The sequence below is a fragment of the Mobula birostris genome, chromosome 1 (assembly GCF_030028105.1).
Source record: "Mobula birostris isolate sMobBir1 chromosome 1, sMobBir1.hap1, whole genome shotgun sequence".
In the NCBI taxonomy this organism is placed as follows: domain Eukaryota; kingdom Metazoa; phylum Chordata; class Chondrichthyes; order Myliobatiformes; family Myliobatidae; genus Mobula; species Mobula birostris.
Window position 1 is genome coordinate 188,657,022 of NC_092370.1, and position 17,399 is coordinate 188,674,420.

General features: G+C 41.6%; 1 protein-coding gene across 1 annotated transcript in view; it reads right to left on the bottom strand.

The window, feature by feature from the left end:
* ttc6 (tetratricopeptide repeat domain 6) overlaps positions 1-17,399 on the bottom strand; it is a 323,626-nt gene that overhangs the window by 266,292 nt on the left and 39,935 nt on the right. The window contains exons 3-4 of the mRNA XM_072279505.1: positions 10,194-10,355; positions 7,899-8,144 (exon numbers count right to left, since the gene is read on the bottom strand). Of these exons, the coding sequence (XP_072135606.1) occupies positions 7,899-8,144; positions 10,194-10,355 (408 nt within the window). The remainder of the gene's footprint in view (positions 1-7,898; positions 8,145-10,193; positions 10,356-17,399) is intronic.

The following is a 17,399-nucleotide window of genomic DNA, read 5'->3' on the forward strand; positions in this document are numbered from 1 at the left end:
GATGTAGGCAAGAGACAGGCAACTATAGGCCAGTTAGCTTAACATCTGTAGTCGAGAAAATGCTTGAAGCTGTCATTAAGGAAGAAATAGCAAAACATTTAGAAAAGAGTGGTTCCATTAGACAGACACAGCATGGATTCAGAAAGGGCAGGTCCTATTTGACAAACTTACTGGTGTTCTTTGAGGACATAATGAGTGCAGTGGATAGGGGGGAACAGATGGATGTCGTATACTTGGATTTCCAGAAGGCGTCCAATAAGGTGCCGCACAAGAAACTTATAAATAAGATACGGATGCATGGAGTCGGAAAAGTGTATTGGTATGGATAGTGGATTGGTTAACCAACAGAAGGCACAGAGTTGGTATAAATGGGTGTTTCTCTGGTTGGAAGTCAGTGGTGAGTGGGGTGCCGCAGGGGTCGGTGCTGGGCCCGCAGCTGTTTACTATTTATGTTGATGATTTGGAAGCGGGTACTGAGTGTAGCATAGAAAAATTTGCTGATGACACTAACTGAGTGGAAAAGCAAATTGTACAGAGGATGTGGAGAGTCTGCAGAGGGATATAGATAGGTTAAGTGAGTGGGACAAGGTCTGGCAGATGGAATACAATATTGGTAAATGTGAGATCATCCACTTTGGAAGGAATAATAGAAGAGCAGATTATTATTTAAATGATGAAAGATTGCAACATGCTATTGTGCAGAGGGATTTGGAAGTGCTTGTGCATGAATCGCAAAAAGTTGGCTTGCAGGTGCCTTCATTGCTAGAGGGATTGAATTCAAGAGCAGAGAGGTCATGCTGCAACTATACAGGGTACTGGTGAGACCGCACCTGGAGCAACGTGTGCAGTTCTGGTCTCTATACTTGAGGAAGGATAAACTGGCTTTGGAGGCAGTGCAGAGGAGGTTTGCCTGGTTGATTCCAGAGATGAAGGGGTTAACTTATAAGGAGAGACTGAGTTGCCTGAGACTATATTCTCTGGAATTCAGAAGAATGCGAGGGGATCTTATAGAAACATACAAAATTTTGAAAGGGATAGATAAGATAGAAGTAGGAAAGTTGTTTCCATTGGTAGGTGAGACTAGAACTAGGGGACATTGCCTCAAGATTCAGGGGAGAAGGGGACGTCACGTGATGACGTGGGATTGAGACGTATGAATCCAGCTCTCCTGTAAAAAATCAGTGAAGTACTGTTTAAACAAAGCCAAGATTCAGGGGAGAAGATTTAGGATGGAGATGAGGATAAACTGTTCTTCCCAGAGAGTGGTGAATCTGTGGAATTCTCTGCCCAGGGAAGCAGTTGAGGCTTCTTCACTAAATATTTAAGATACAGTTAGATAGATTTTTACATAGTAGGGGAATTAAGGGTTATGGGGAAAAGGCAAGTCGATAGAGCTGAGTTACAGATAGATAAGCCATGATCTTATTGAATGGCGGGTCAGGCTCGATGGGCTGGATGGCCTACTCCTGCTCCTATTTCTTATGTTCTTATGTATCTACCTTACCTATGTCTCTCATAATTTTATCAAGTCACCCTTCAGCTTCCCACAGTCCAGGGAAAATTAAAGTTTGTTCAATCTCTCACTTCAGCCAATACTCTGTAATCCATGCAACTTCTTGGTGAACCTTTTATTCACCCTTACCAAAGTCACCACACCCTTCTTGTAATGTGGCAAACAGAACTGTACATAATACTACAAACGTAGCCTCACAGAAGTTTTATACAACTGCAAACTGATTTGCTAGCTTTTGTACTGAATATACTAAGCAGTGAATTCCTGACAATGTCCACTGGCTCTGATGAAAATATTTTTCTTCGACTTTGGTCCTTCAACCAATTACCCTAAAAGAGAATAACCTTAACCTTGCCAATCTTCCCCAATAATTAAAACTCTCCAGGCCTTGGAACATCTAATTGCTGTCATGCTCTTCTTGCATTAAATCTGATTTATTAAACCTGGTTTACAAAGAGACGTCTGTGAAAATACTGTTTCAGCATATCTGAATACGATTGTTTCTGCTGGTGATCACTGTGCTTTTCACCATCAACTCTGAAGTTACTTAACTGAAACCAAAACATAAAGTAAATTGCCTGCAAATACATTTTAAAATCAATCAGATAAACATCAAATCTGTATTAAGATACATCTTGAGTTAAAAAATTGTAATGATCATTTTTAAAAGTTACGGTTCATAATAAAACGTGTTCCTTCAGTGGTAAATATGTAAAAAATATTAAATTAAAAATAATACATTTATACGTTGTATTTGTACTGTATGTAGATTCCATTCAGTTGAATGGTCTAAAATGCATTTTTAAACAAAAGCAACTTCACAATGTTTATAACATCCTTATAATTACAAGTGAAATTTTCACCATTCTTCACAGCACTCATTTATGAAGAGCATGGCCCCAATCTTCTGCAATCATGTTAACTCATCACCTATTTCTAAAAGCACTTTTAAGTGTCCCTTAGATACAATCGTCATTGAGAAACCAATACCAAGCTGCTCACCAAAACTGGAGCAATTCTGATAAAACTCATTTTCTAGTTCTTTGACTGTGGTTCTGTAGATTAGAAACTTCCAGTTCTCAACTGGGTATCTTTTAAATTTGATCATTTTTTGCCTCTTTTACAGTGAACTCCTGACAATAGCCACCCTTGAAATAAAGCCATTTGTTCTTGACAAGTTTTTAAATTTTTCAACAAAGTCTTAAGCAATGCAGAATTTTTCCCATTCTACAATGTAGCTTTCACCCCATCAATTACTTAAAGGAACTCATTGCTGAAGAAAATGCTGGAGAAACTTAATAGGTCAGGAAGCATTTATGGAAATGAATAACCAGTCGACATTTTGCACCGAGACCCTTCTTCAGGACTGAGAAGGAAGGGGCAAGGCGTTAAAAGAAAAAAGTGGGGGGAGGGGCAAGGAAGGAAGCTAGCTAGAAGGGAAAGCCAAGTGAGTGGGAAAGGTAAAAACCTGGAGAAGAAGGAATTTGATAGGAGAGGAGAGTGAATTGTAGGAGAAAGGGAAGGAGGAGGGGTCCGAGAGGGAAGTGATAAGCAGGTGAGAAGATGGAAAAAGCCAGAGTGGGGAATAAAGGAAGAAGGGAGGGGGAGGGATTTTTTTTACTGAAAGGAGATACCAATATTCACATCATCATTGTGGAAGCTACCTAAATGGAATATAAGGTGTTGCTCCTCCACCCTGAGAGTGGCCTCATCTTGGCACAAGGCGAGACCATGGACCAACATGTCAGAACATGAATGAGAATCAGAATTAAAATATTTGGCCACCGGGAAGTTCTGTGGAACGGAGGTGCTCGATGAAGCAGTCCTCCAATTTATAACTCATCTCACCAATGTAGAAGAGGCCTCATCGGGAGCTCTGGACACAATAGACAACTGCCAGAAGATTTACAGGTGAAGTGTTACCTCACCCGGAAGGACTTTTTGGGACCCTGAATGGAGGTAAGGGAGGAGGTGTGTGGGCAGGTGTAGCACGTAGGCTGCTTGCAGGGATAAGTTCCTGGAAGAAGATTAATGGTGAGGTTCAAATGGACAAAGGAATCATGAAGGGAGAGATCCCCGTGGAAAGTTGGTGGTGGGGGGGGGAGAGATAAAGATATATTTAGTGGTAAGATCCCTTTGGAGAAGGCGTAAGTTGCAGAGGATGAGAGGATGATGTGTTTGATGTGCTGGATGTGGAGGCTGATGGGATGGTAAGTAAGGACTAGAGGAATTCTATCACTGTTAAGGCGGCTGGAAGGTTGGGTGAGTGAGGATGTTCGGGAAATGGAGGAGGTGCGAGTGAAAGCAGCATCAATAGTGGAGGGAGGGAAACCCCTTTCTTTGAAGGAGGACACCTCCGATGTCTAGATACAGAAAGCAGTGTCCTGGGAACAGATGCACCAGATGTGAAGAAACTGAGAAAAGGGAATAACATTTTTACAGGACATGGGGTAGGAAGAGGTATAGTCAAGTTAACCTTAGAAATCTCTAGGAAGAGGTGCAGTCGATGTTTCAGGCCGAGACCCTTCGTCAGGACTAACTGAAGGATGAGTGAGTAAGGAATTTGAAAGTTGGAGGGGGAGGGGGAGATCCAAAATGATAGGAGAAGACAGGAGGGGGAGGGATGGAGCCAAGAGCTGGACAGGTGATTGGCAAAAGGGGATACGAGAGGATCATGGGGCAGGAGGTCCGGGAAGAAAGACAAGGGGGGGGGGGAACCCAGAGGATGGGCAAGAGGTATATTCAGAGGGACAGAGGGAGCAAAAGGAGAGTGAGAGAAAGAATGTGTGCATAAAAATAAGTAACAGATGGGGTACGAGGGGGAGTTGGGGCCTAGCAGAAGTTAGAGAAGTCGATGTTCATGCCATCAGGTTGGAGGCTACCCAGACGGGAATATAAGGTGTTGTTCCTCCAACCTGAGTGTGGCTTCATCTTTACAGTAGAGGAGGCCGTGGATAGACATGTCAGAATGGGAATGGGATGTGGAATTAAAATGTGTGGCCACTGGGAGATCCTGCTTTCTCTGGCAGACAGAGCGTAGATGTTCAGCAAAGCGGTCTCCCAGTCTGCGTCGGGACTCACCAATATATAAAAGGCCACATCGGGAGCACCGGATGCAGTATATCACCCCAGTCGACTCACAGGTGAAGTGTTGCCTCACCTGGAAGGACTGTTTGGGGCCCTGAATGGTGGTAAGGGAGGAAGTGTAAGGGCATGTGTAGCACTTGTTTCGCTTACACGGATAAGTGCCAGGAGGGAGATCAGTGGGGAGGGATGGGGGGGACGAATGGACAAGGGAGCACCCTCCTCTTCTTCATGGACACCCCGCTCTGGTCTTCTGCCTGCTCTGGATCTCTTTATCGCTAATTGCCGACGGGACATCAACCGTCTCGACTTCACCGCACCATGTCCCCATTCCAACCTCACTCCTTCCGAACGCTCTGCTCTCCGCTCCCTCCGTACTAATCCTAACCTTATTATTAAACCCGCTGATAAGGGGGGTGCTGTTGTAGTCTGGCGTACTGACCTCTACCTTGCCGAGGCACAGCGACAACTCGCGGATACCTCCTCTTATTTACCCCTCGATCGTGACCCCACTAAGGAGCACCAGGCCATTGTCTCCCACACCATCACCGACTTTATCTGCTCAGGGGATCTCCCATCCACTGCTACCAACCTTATAGTTCCCACACCCCGCACTTCCTGTTTCTACCTCCTACCCAAGATCCACAAACCTGCCTGTCCTGGCCGACCTATTGTCTCAGCTTGCTCCTGCCCCACCGAACTCGTTTCTGCATACCTCGACATGGTTTTATCACCCCTTGTTCAATCCCTTCCGACCTATGTTGGTGACACTTCTCACGCTCTTAAACTTTTCAATGATTTTAAGTTCCCTGGCCCTCACCGCTTTATTTTCACTATGGATGTCCAGTCCTTATATACTTCCATCCCCCGTCAGGAAGGTCTCAAAGCTCTATGCTTCTTTTTGGATTCCAGACCTAATCAGTTCCCCTCTACCACCACTCTGCTCTGTCTAGCGGAATTAGTCCTTACTCTTAATAATTTCTTCTTTGGTTCCTCCCACTTCCTCCAAACTAAAGGTGTAGCTATGGGCAACCGTATGGGTCCTAGCTATGCCTGCCTTTTTGTTGGGTTTGTGGAACAATCTATGTTCCGTGCCTATTCTGGTATCTGTCCCCCACTTTTCCTTCGCTACATCGACGACTGCATTGGCGCTGTTTCCTGCACGCATGCAGAACTCGTTGACTTTATTAACTTTGCCTCCAACTTTCACCCTGCCCTCAAGTTTACCTGGTCCATTTCTGACACCTCCCTCCCCTTTCTAGATCTTTCTATCTCTGTCTCTGGAGACAGCTTATCCACTGATGTCTACTATAAGCCTACTGACTCTCACAGCTATCTGGACTATTCCTCTTCTCACCCTGTCTCTTGCAAAAACGCCATCCCCTTCTCGCAATTCCTCCGTCTCCACCGCATCTGCTCTCAGGATGAGGCTTTTCATTCTAGGACGAGGGAGATGTCTTCTTTTTCTAAAGAAAGAGGCTTCCCTTCCTCCACCATCAACTCTGCTCTTAAACGCATCTCCCCCATTTCACGTACATCTGCTCTCACTCCATCCTCCCGCCACCCCACTAGGAATAGCGTTCCCCTGGTCCTCACCTACCACCCCACCAGCCTCCGGGTCCAACATATTATTCTCCGTAACTTCCGCCACCTCCAATGGGATCCCACCAATAAGCACATCTTTCCCTCCCCCCCTCTCTCTGCATTCCGCAGGGATCGCTCCCTACACAACTCCCTTGTCCATTCGTCCCCCCCCATCCCTCCCCACTGATCTCCCTCCTGGTACTTATCTGTGTAAGCGGAACAAGTGCTACACATGCCCTTACACTTCCTCCCTTACCAACATTCAGGGCCCCAAACAGTCCTTCCAGGTGAAGCAACACTTCACCTGTGAGTCGACTGGGGTGATATACTGCATCTGGTGCTCCCGATGTGGCCTTTTATATATTGGCGAGACCCGACGCAGACTGGGAGACCGCTTTGCTGAACATCTACGCTCTGTCCGCCAGAGAAAGCAGGATCTCCCAGTGGCCACACATTTTAATTCCACATCCCATTCCCATTCTGACATGTCTATCCACGGCCTCCTCTACTGTAAAGATGAAGCCACACTCAGGTTGGAGGAACAACACCTTATATTCCGTCTGGGTAGCCTCCAACTTGATGGCATGAACATCAACTTCTCTAACTTCCGCAAGGCCCCACCTCCCCCTCGTACCCCATCTGTTACTTATTTTTATGCACACATTCTTTCTCTCACTCTCCTTTTGCTCCCTCTGTCCCTCTGAATATACCTCTTGCCCATCCTCTGGGTCCCCCCCCCCCCCCGTCTTTCTTCCCGGACCTCCTGTCCCATGATCCTCTCGTATCCCCTTTTGCCAATCACCTGTCCAGCTCTTGGCTCCATCCCTCCCCCTCCTGTCTTCTCCTATCATTTTGGATCTCCCCCTCCCCCTCCAACTTTCAAATCCCTTACTCACTCTTCCTTCAGTTAGTCCTGACGAAGGGTCTCGGCCTGAAACGTCGACTGCACCTCTTCCTAGAGATGCTGCCTGGCCTGCTGCGTTCACCAGCAACTTTGATGTGTGTTGCTTGAATTTCCAGCATCTGCAGAATTCCTGTTGTTAACCTTAGAAATCGATAGGTTTATAAAAGATATTGGTTGACAGATTGTCTCCAGAGATGGTAACAGAGAGATCGAGAAAGGAGAGGGAGGTGTCAGAGATGGACCAACAGAATTTCAGGGCAGGGTGGAAGTTAGAGGTAAAACTGATGAAATTGGCGAGCTTAGCATGGGTGCATAAAGCAGCACCAATGTGGTTGTTAATGTAGCAGAGGAACAGTTAGAGAGTTTTACCAGGAAAGGCTTCGAACATGGACTGTTCTAAATGGTCAAAGAAGCGACAGGGACAACTGAGGCCCGTGCCCCTCAAGTTTGGAGAAAGTGGGAGGAGCCAAAGAAACAATTGTTAAGTTCTGCCACATGTAGGAGGGTGGTGATGGAGGGGATTGGTTGGTTCCTTTGTCAAAAAAGCAGAGAGTTTTGAGGCCTTCTTGATGGGGGTGGGGGTTGCTGGACATCCATGGTGAAAATGAGGCAGACAGGGCCAGGGAATTTTAATTTACTGAGGAGATCAAGAGCACGAGATGTGTTGTAGATGTAGGTAGGAAGGGACAGAGCCAAGTGGGATAGAATGGAATCAATGTAAAGGTCTATAATTGTCATATCTTGGCTTTACTGTCAAAACTGTCAACAAGATTGAATAATTGTGAATATCTGTTAAATGGTTTTAAAACCTACCTCTGTAGGTAATGCAAGAATCTTCAGTGCTTCTTCATTAGTTAGAGTATCCTGCAAACTCTCTGTAATTTCAAAGACACTCTGTTTTAAAAACGCCTCCTCTTCATAAATAGATGCAGTTACACCTTTGGGTGCTGGAAAACTAACTGCATTTAATAAAGTGTCATCCAAATCCTTTGTGGCTCCTTCTTGCAGTTTGACCTTATGACCAATTTCTGTAAGAGATTCCATAATCTCCTCTTCAATCTAAACAATACAATAGCAATATTAATCTTTTTAAAAAAATTAGTCCTAAAGAGGAAACATCTTATTTGTAAAATGACACACAATACAACCCAATCAGAAGGCAAGGCACTCACCAGAGATGTGAAATTAAAAATTTCCTCTTCATTGTAAACCTTCAATCAGATGTAAAGTTTAGTATAACAGCTAAAAGTAGGCAGACCTCCAAGTATGTCCTCACATCTGGACCACTTTACCAGCAGAGATAAAAGTCACTATCACTCTGTACATTTTACCCTTCCTGATTTTTCCAGGCCGCTAAGGTCTATCAATACCGCATCTTGTAGTTTATGCTGTGTATGGGACATTATAGATTCTCTCTATTCTGGTGTATGTGGATTTTCACAAGGCCTTTAAAAACTCCCCTTCTAATTTCTTATAATACATAAGACTTTCCTCAGCCTTGTTTTTTCCAAAAAAATGCTAGCTTATTCAACCTTTTATCATAGCCATAGTTTCCTAGTCATGGTAATATCATCTTAAATTTCCTTTTCACTCTTTCCAATAAAATCACATCTTTTCTTTAGTATAGTTGCACAAACATTGTGATACAATATTTTCCAAATTATACACAGTAATCTGAAGCAAATGTTGTTTGCCCAACTGTTTTTCCCACTGGCATAACTGATCTAAATAGCTCCTCACCACACCTGATTCAGTGTAACTATCAACGAGGCATTCCCTACTTTAAATCATTTTACCAATGGGCTCTCCTTAGCTCAGGTCACTGTACTGCCTTCTAATAGAACAGATGAATATACTAGAAAAAGTGTGACTTAAAAAGTCCTGCAGTTTAAATGGCACATTTTCCCAAGGTATTGGGGAGCATATCAAAATAACTTTTAAGTGCTAATTGTTGACCTGAAGGGTTTTTAATTTTCTTGAGAAATCTAACAGGCATAGAAGCAGAGATATATGCTTAATAAGTGTACTTAAGAAAGGTGAGAAAACTGCTCCAAGAAGTTATAGATCTTTGATCTATTACAAGAAAAAAAACTTAAAAGTAAAAAACAAATGGGTTTGTAGAGAGCAAAAATGTAGAAATAACTAAAACAAAAACCCACTATTGTGAATTTAGTACTGCCTGTTATCCATCTCTACGCACCTGAAAACATGAAGGATAAAACAAATGGTAATATCGCAGAAGACATTAGTTTGACTCTGCGTCAGCTTTTGACAAAGTTCCTTCCAAGTGAACAATTTCCAAATAAACAAAAGATGTTGCTGCCACCTTAACAGTCAAGCTAAATGAAAATTAAAGACCCATTAAAAAGGAATGAGTATAGTTCCATGATTTTTCATTTAAGAGAAAAACAAGACAGCAAAATACAGGTCCTCCTTTCCTGTTAGATCTACAGAATGTATTTGTTTTTATTACAAGGTGCAGTTGACCATCCTACACATCTGTAGTAGATAATGCAAAGCACAGGTATGCAAGAACAGTTTAGTGAAAGTTTGAATGTTAATTATTGTAGATATTATCACTGGGATATTGAAAGCAAAACAGCTTGCCAAATTTAGCGAGAGCATGGAAGGCACTCCTATAATGATAATTGTTTAGCTTGGATCATATAGAAGCAGTAACTTTAATAATTCAGTAGAAGAATTGGGAAGTGGCTGACCCAGGCTTCAAAAATGTAGCTTACAATGCTGCCAACAAAGCGAGATAATTATTTTTAACTCCTAGATGTCCCAAAGGAATACAATGAAAATTTGCTCTTTGAATTTCCTTCCTTCTTGAAAAGTCCTTCATGTGTGAATATTACACTAGATCATCCAATTAACACATAAACTTAAGTAGAACAGGGCCACAAGAACTCTCAATGTCCAATAAATCCATAAATAAAAATCAGCAATGCAGTTGCGAAACAGTTATCAGTTGAACTTTACATATTATTTAAAATTAAATAAACTATAGATTACTTCCTCATCTTCTGTTGAAAACAAAATACTAATCAAACAACTATACTTATCTGGTACAGTCCCATTAAGATTAAACTACATCTTTCTCACCTGTTTTTCAGCCATCTGATGAAAATCTTGCATTAATACTTCCTCTTCAGATTGTGGAATTATCACATTATCCTCAGATTGTGTGGTTTTCATTACACACTCAGATTGTGAATTTATTACATTATCTTCATCTTTATACACAGTTGTTACTTCTGGAGCCTCCTTTAAGATAAGGAAGCTATTTTAACATTAATATTCTTATTATATTAGCGCTCTAATCCTTGAACACTAGAGGGCAGAAATGCCCCTGTAATTCACTTCTAGATTTTAAGAAAATTCCATTCTTGAATTGACAATTGAAACCTGTATTTAATTCTCAAACCTCATATTTATATTTAAATCCTGTATCAAAATTATGAAGGATATTTCAATTCAAAAATAATACACTAATGCTCACCTTTTGTTCGTACTTTAATGATCTTTGAAGACATCAAAAGCAAGCTACTTCTACATGGAGTACAAAACAGGAATAGGCCCATCGGCCCACAGTGTTGTGGCTAACTAATTAATCTATAAATTAAATCTCCAATTAAACCAATTCCTTCTGTCTACACAATGTCCATATCCCTCCATTCTCTGTATATTCATGTGCCAATCTAAGAATCTCTTGAATACTTCTGTCATATTTCCCTCACCACTACCCCCGGCAATTGTAATCCAGGCACACACCATGCTCTATGTAAAACAGTTGCCCCAGACATCTTCCATTGAACTTAATCCTCCCCCCCACCATGTTCCTTCTAAGGTGTGCGTGTGCATACATCTTTTGCTACTAGCATACAAAGGAATTTAAACTGTGCACAAAAGTTTGTCATCCTCTACTTCATTGGCATATTAAGTATATTTCACAATCATTCACAATCACATCTCTTTCTCCAGTTTCTGATGCGGACAGTACTGACAACGTGGAATTTGCGATGATTTGTCTGCAGATTTTAGGACTGGCTTATTTATACTGTTTTTATTGAAGAAATTATTGATTCATTATGTCGAATTCTAAAGAAACAAAGGACACAAAGCACCACAAAACTGCTAGTTCACTTAAAGCGGAATGGCTGAATGAAACAGTAGAAACTGCTACACTGAAAGTTCATGAGGTCAGGAACGTGCAGCTACGAATAATGTTTATGTACAATACAGAAACTGGTGTTACCTGCATGAATTGTCACAATGCAAAAGTTGCTGGAGAAATTGCAAGTGGGAAGAAATGGAGTGATATTTGGAAATTTGACCTTTTAAAGCATCATTTAACAAGCAAGTCACATATGAACGGTGTACAAAAATTCCGGTGAGAAAATCTTTCATTACCCACTACAGGCCTGCTATATATGTTTTGTGAGAGTGCAAATGAATGAGAACAAAAATGATCAAACCCAGAGCAGATCAAATTTCTTATTGACAGTGTTTTGCCAACTGTTAAAATGAATACATCTATAAGCTACAAAATATGTGCTGAATGCAATGACTGCCAAATAAAATACCTATCTGAATATTTTGTCAACTAGATTTGTAATTTTATAAGTTTTGTTTGACAATTTTAAACAACTTTAATAACGTGAAAAGATTGATATTATTACATGCTGTTGTACAGTACATGAGAAATAAGACTCATTGATGTGTATTATTTTATTTCTTTTAAACAATGAACAACAAACTGGACTTAGTAGTTTATTATCCTTAGAATAGCTTCAGGTTTACTTCCAGTTAAAAATTCAGCGCGCACATGCAGAAAATTGCACAGTATAAGATTTTTGTGCACACTGGTCATTACACATTAGAAGGAGCATTGCCCCCTCATTTTCAAAGAATGCCCACTATGCTAGACATTCTCACCCTGGGAAAAATATAGTAGCTACCGACTCTATCTGTGCCTCTTATAATTTTATAAACCTCAATCAGATCTCCCCTCATTCTCTGCCATTCCAGAGAAAACAACCAAAGTATGTCCAACCTCTACTTATAGTAATGCCCTCTAAATGCAGAAAGCATTCTGATAAAGGCAGAATAGACAAAGGAGAATCAATGGATGATGTTTACTTGGATTTTCAGAAGACCTTTGACATGGTGCCATATATGAGGCTGCTTAACAAGAGAAGAGCCCACCGTATTAGAGGAAAGATACTAGCATGGATAGAAGATTGACTGTCTGGCAGGAGGCAAAGAGTGGAAATAAATGAGGCCTTTTCTGGTTGGCTGCCAGTAACTACTGGTGTTCTGTAGAGTCTGAAATTGGGACTGCTTCTTTTCACATTATATCAATGTTTTGGATGACGTAATTGATGGCTTTGTGGCCAAGTTTGCATATGATACAAAGATAGGTAGAGGGGAAGGTAGTGTTGAGAGAGCAGGGAATCTGCAGAAGTACTTAAGATTGAAGAATGGATAGTGAAGTGGCAGATGGAATACAATGTAGAGAAGTGCATAGTCATGCACTTTAGAAGGAGGAATAAAGGCATAGAATACTTTCTAAACTGGCAGAAAAAAAATCAAAGTGCAAAGAGACTTAGGAGTCCTTGTGCAGGATTCCCTAATGGTTAAGTTGCAGAGCAGATTGAGTTGGTAATAAAGAAGGCAAGTGCAATGTTAGCATTCATTTTGAGAGGACTAGAGCACAAGAGCCAGGATGTAAGGCTGTGGCTTTATCAGGCATTGGTGAGACTGCACTTGAGAGTACTGTGAACAGTTTTGAGTCCCTTATCTAAGAAAAGGTGTGCTGGCATTTGAAAGGGTCCAGAGGAGGTTCACGAGAAATATTCTGGGAATGAAAGGGTTAATGTGCGAGGAGCATTTGATGATTCTGAGCCTGTAGTCGTTGGTGCTTAAAAGAATGAGGGGGCATCTCATTGAAATCTATTGAATATTGAAAGGCCTAGGTAGAGTGGATATGGAGAAGATGTTTCGTTTAGTAGCTACGTCCAGGACCAGAGGGCACAGACTCAGAATAGAACGACATCCCTTTATAACAAAGATAAGGAGGAATTTTTTTAGCCAGAGGATAGTGAATTTGTGGAATTCATTGCCACAGGTGGCTGTGGAGGCCAAGTCATTAAGTATATTTAAAGCAGAGGTTGATATGTTGATTACTCAGGGAGTCAAAGGTTACAGGCAGAAGGCAGGAGAATGGGGTTGAGAGGGATAATAAATCAGCCATGATGGAAAGTTGAAGCAGATTCGATGGGTTGAATGGCCTAATTCTGTTCCTATGCTTTAGAGTATGGACTGATACCTGGAAATATGATGTTGTAGCTATTAGTGAAATGTGGTTGCAGGAGGGGTGTGATTGGCAACTAAATATTCCAGGATTTCATTGCTTCAGGTGTGATAGAATAGGAGGGGCAAGAGGGGGAGGTGTTGCATTGCTTGTCAGAGAATATATAACAGCGGTGCTCTGGCAGGATAGATTAGTGGACTCATCTAGGGAGGCTATTTGAGTGGAATTGAGGAATAGGAAAGGTGTTGTGACACTTATAGGAGTGTATTATAGACCACCTAATGGGGATCGAGAACTGGAGGAGCAAATTTGTAAGGAGATAGCAGATATTTGTAGTAAGCACAAGGTTGTGATTGTGGAAGATTTTAATTTTCCAAACATAGAATGGAAAGCCCATTCTATAAAAGGGCTGGATGGTTTGGAGTTTGTCAAATGTGTGCAAGATAGTTTTTTGGAGCAATACATGGAGATACCAACTAGAGAAGGAGCAGTGTTGGATCTCCTACTAGGGAATGAGACAGGGCAGGTGACGGACGTATGTGTTGGAGAGCACTTCGGGTCCAGTGATCACAATACCATTAGTTTCAGTGTAATTATGGAGAAGGATAGGATTAGACCTAGGATTGAGATTTTTGATTGGAGAAAGGCTAACTTTGAGGAGATGCGAAAGGATTTAGGAGTGGATTGGGACAATTTGTTTTATGGGAAGGATGTAATAGAGAAATGGAGGTCATTTAAAAGTGAAATTTTGAGGGTTCAGAATCTTTATGTTCCTGTTAGGTTGAAAGGAAAGGTTAAAAGTTTGAGAGAGCCATGGTTTTCAAGAGATATTGGAAACTTGGTTCGGAAAAAGACAGGAATCTTCAATAAATATAGGCAGCTTGGAGTTAATGAGGTACTCGAGAAATATAAAGAATGTAAAAAGAATCTTAAGAAAGAAATTAGAAAAGCTAAAAGAAAATACGAGGCTGCTTTGGCAAGTAAGGTGAAAATAAATCCAAAGGGTTTCTACAGTTATGTTAGTGGCAAAAGGATAGTGAGGGATAAAATTGGTCCCTTGGTGAATCAAAGTGGAAGGTTATGTGTGGAGTCAAAAGAGATGGGGGAGATTTTGAACAATTTCTTTTCTTCGGTATTCATTAAGGAGAAGGATGCTGAATTGTGTAAGGTAAAGGAAACAAGAAGGGTAGTTATGGAAAGTATGACAATTAAAGAAGAGGAAGTACTGGCGCTTTTAAGGAATATAAAAGTGGGTAAGTCTCCAGGTCCAGACAAGATATTCCCTAGGACCTTAAGGGAAGTTAGTGTCGAAATAGCAGGGGCTCTGACAGAAATATTTCAAATGTCATTGGAAACGGGGATGGTGCCAGAGGATTGGCGTATTGCTCATGTGGTTCCATTGTTTAAAAAGGGTTCTAAGAGTAAACCTGGCAATTATTGGCCTGTGAGTTTGACGTCAGTGGTGGATAAATTGATGGAAAGTATTCTTAGAGATGATATATATAATTATCTGGATAGACAGGGTCTGATTAGGAACAGTCAACATGGATTTGTGCGTGGAAGGTCATGTTTGACAAATCTTATTGAATTTTTTGATGAGGTTACTAAGAAAGTTGACGAGGGTAAAGCGGTGGATGTTGTCTATATGGACTTCAGTAAGGCCTTTGACAAGGTTCCACACGGAAGGTTAGTTAGGAAGGTTCAATCGTTAGGCATTAATATGGAAGTAGTAAAATGGATTCAGCAGTGGCTAGATGGGAGATGCCAGAGAGTAGTGGTGGATAACTGTGTGTCAGATTGGAGGATGGTGTGTAGCGGTGTGTCTCAGGGATCTGTACTGGGTCCAATGTTGTTTGTCATATATATTAATGATCTGGATGATGGGGTGGTAAATTGGATTAGTAAATATGCAGATGATACTAAGATAGGAGGTGTTGTGGATGATGAGGTAGGTTTTCAAAGCTTGCAGAGAGATTTAGGACAGTTGGAAGAGTGGGCTGAAAGACGGCAGATCGAGTTTAATGCTGAACAATGTGAAGTGCCACATTTTGGTAGGACTAATCAAAATAGGACATACATGGTAAATGGTAGGGCATTGAAGAATGCTGTAGAACAGAGGGATCTAGGAATAATGGTGCATAGTTCCCTGAAGGTGGAATCTCATATGGATAAGGTGATGAAGAAAGCTTTTGGTATGCTGGCCTTTATTAATCAGAGCATTGAGTATAGGAGTTGGGATGTAATGTTGAAATTGTATAAGGCATTGGTAAGGCCAAAATTGGAGTATTGTGTACAGTTCTGGTCACCAAATTATAGGAAATATGTCAATAAAATTGATAGAGTACAGAGGAGGTTTACTAAAATGTTGCCTGGGTTTCATCTCCTAAGTTACAGAGAAAGGTTGAACAAGTTAGGTCTTTATTCTTTGGAGCGTAGAAGGTTGAGGGGGGACTTGATAGAAGTGTTTAAAATTATGAGGGGGATTGATAGAGTTGACGTGGATGGGTTTTTTCTATTGAGAGTGGGGAAGATTCAAACAAGAGGACATGAGTTGAGAGTTAAAGGACAAAAGTTTAGGGGTAACATGAGGGGGAACTTCTTTACTCAGAGAGTGGTGGCTGTGTGGAATGAGCTTCCAGCAGAAGTGGTTGAGGCAGGTACGATGTTGTTGTTTAAGATTAAATTGGATAGATATATGGACAGGAAAGGAATGGAGGGTTATGGGCTGAGTGCAGATCGGTGGGACTAGGTGAGAGCAAGAGTTCGGCATGGACTAGAAGGGCCGAGATGGCCTGTTTCCATGCTGTAATTGTTATATGGTTATTATATGGTTTTATGGACTAATCTTTTTCTGCATCCTCTCCAAACCACCCATATCCTCCCTGCAATGGAATGACCAGTGTTGAAAGCAATACTCCAAATGTGGACTAACTAGAGTTTTATAAAGGAAGGGGGAGGGGGAGGGAGGGAACGTCAACTCAGACCATGAGAGGCCTGCGTCGGGCATTTTCATGCCTCACAAGGCACAGATTGGGAGTCTGTGTGGGACACCACTCCTCGCACAGACACTAGAGAAACGTGTGGTTAAGTGTCTTGCTCAAGGACACAAACACGCTGCCACAGCTAAGGCTCGAACTAGCGACCCTCAGATCACTAGACGAACGCATTGAACCACTTGGCCACGTGCCCAACAGCTGCAATATAACATCCTGAAGAAGTGTATCAGCCCGAAACATCAACTATTTACTCTTTTCCATAGATGCTGCCTGATCTGCTGAGTTTACTTTGGATTTCCAGCATATGCAGTTCTTCTTGTGTTTGGAATAATACTTCTTTTAATATAATTTTTATTAAATTTTCAAAAAGAATACATGAAAAGATAAAATCTACCCAACCCCCCTCCCCTTAACCCTCCCGCCCCCCCATATATAATACTTCTGAATACTTGGAATAATACTTCTGAACTCAAGCTCAATTCCGCAACTAATAAGGGCATGCATGCCATATACCTTCTTTACCATCCTCCCTACTTACAGGGAGTTATGAACTTGCACTCCAAGATCCTTCTGCTCATCAGCACAGTTAGGTGTCCTGCCATAACCAGTATATTACCCTTCACATTAGATCTTTCTAGGTGCAGCACCTCATACTTGGCTAGATTAATCTCCATTTGTCATTTCACTGCTCATATTTGCAGCTAATCTATATCGCACTGTAACCTTGGGCATATCATAAACAGCAGAGGCCTCTGCAGAATACAAGTCACAGACCTAAAGTCAGGTAAGTTCCATCAACCACTACCCTGTTTTCTATGAGCAAACTAATTCTAAATCCAAATGGCCAATCCACCATGAACTCATGCATTTTAATCTTCTGGATGTGCTGCTCTACCTTGTACTACCTCTGTGCACTGTATAATGGATTGATTTTGTACGAAAAACATGCAAGACAATTTTTTCCACAGTATTTCAGTACATGTAACAATAGTAAGCCAA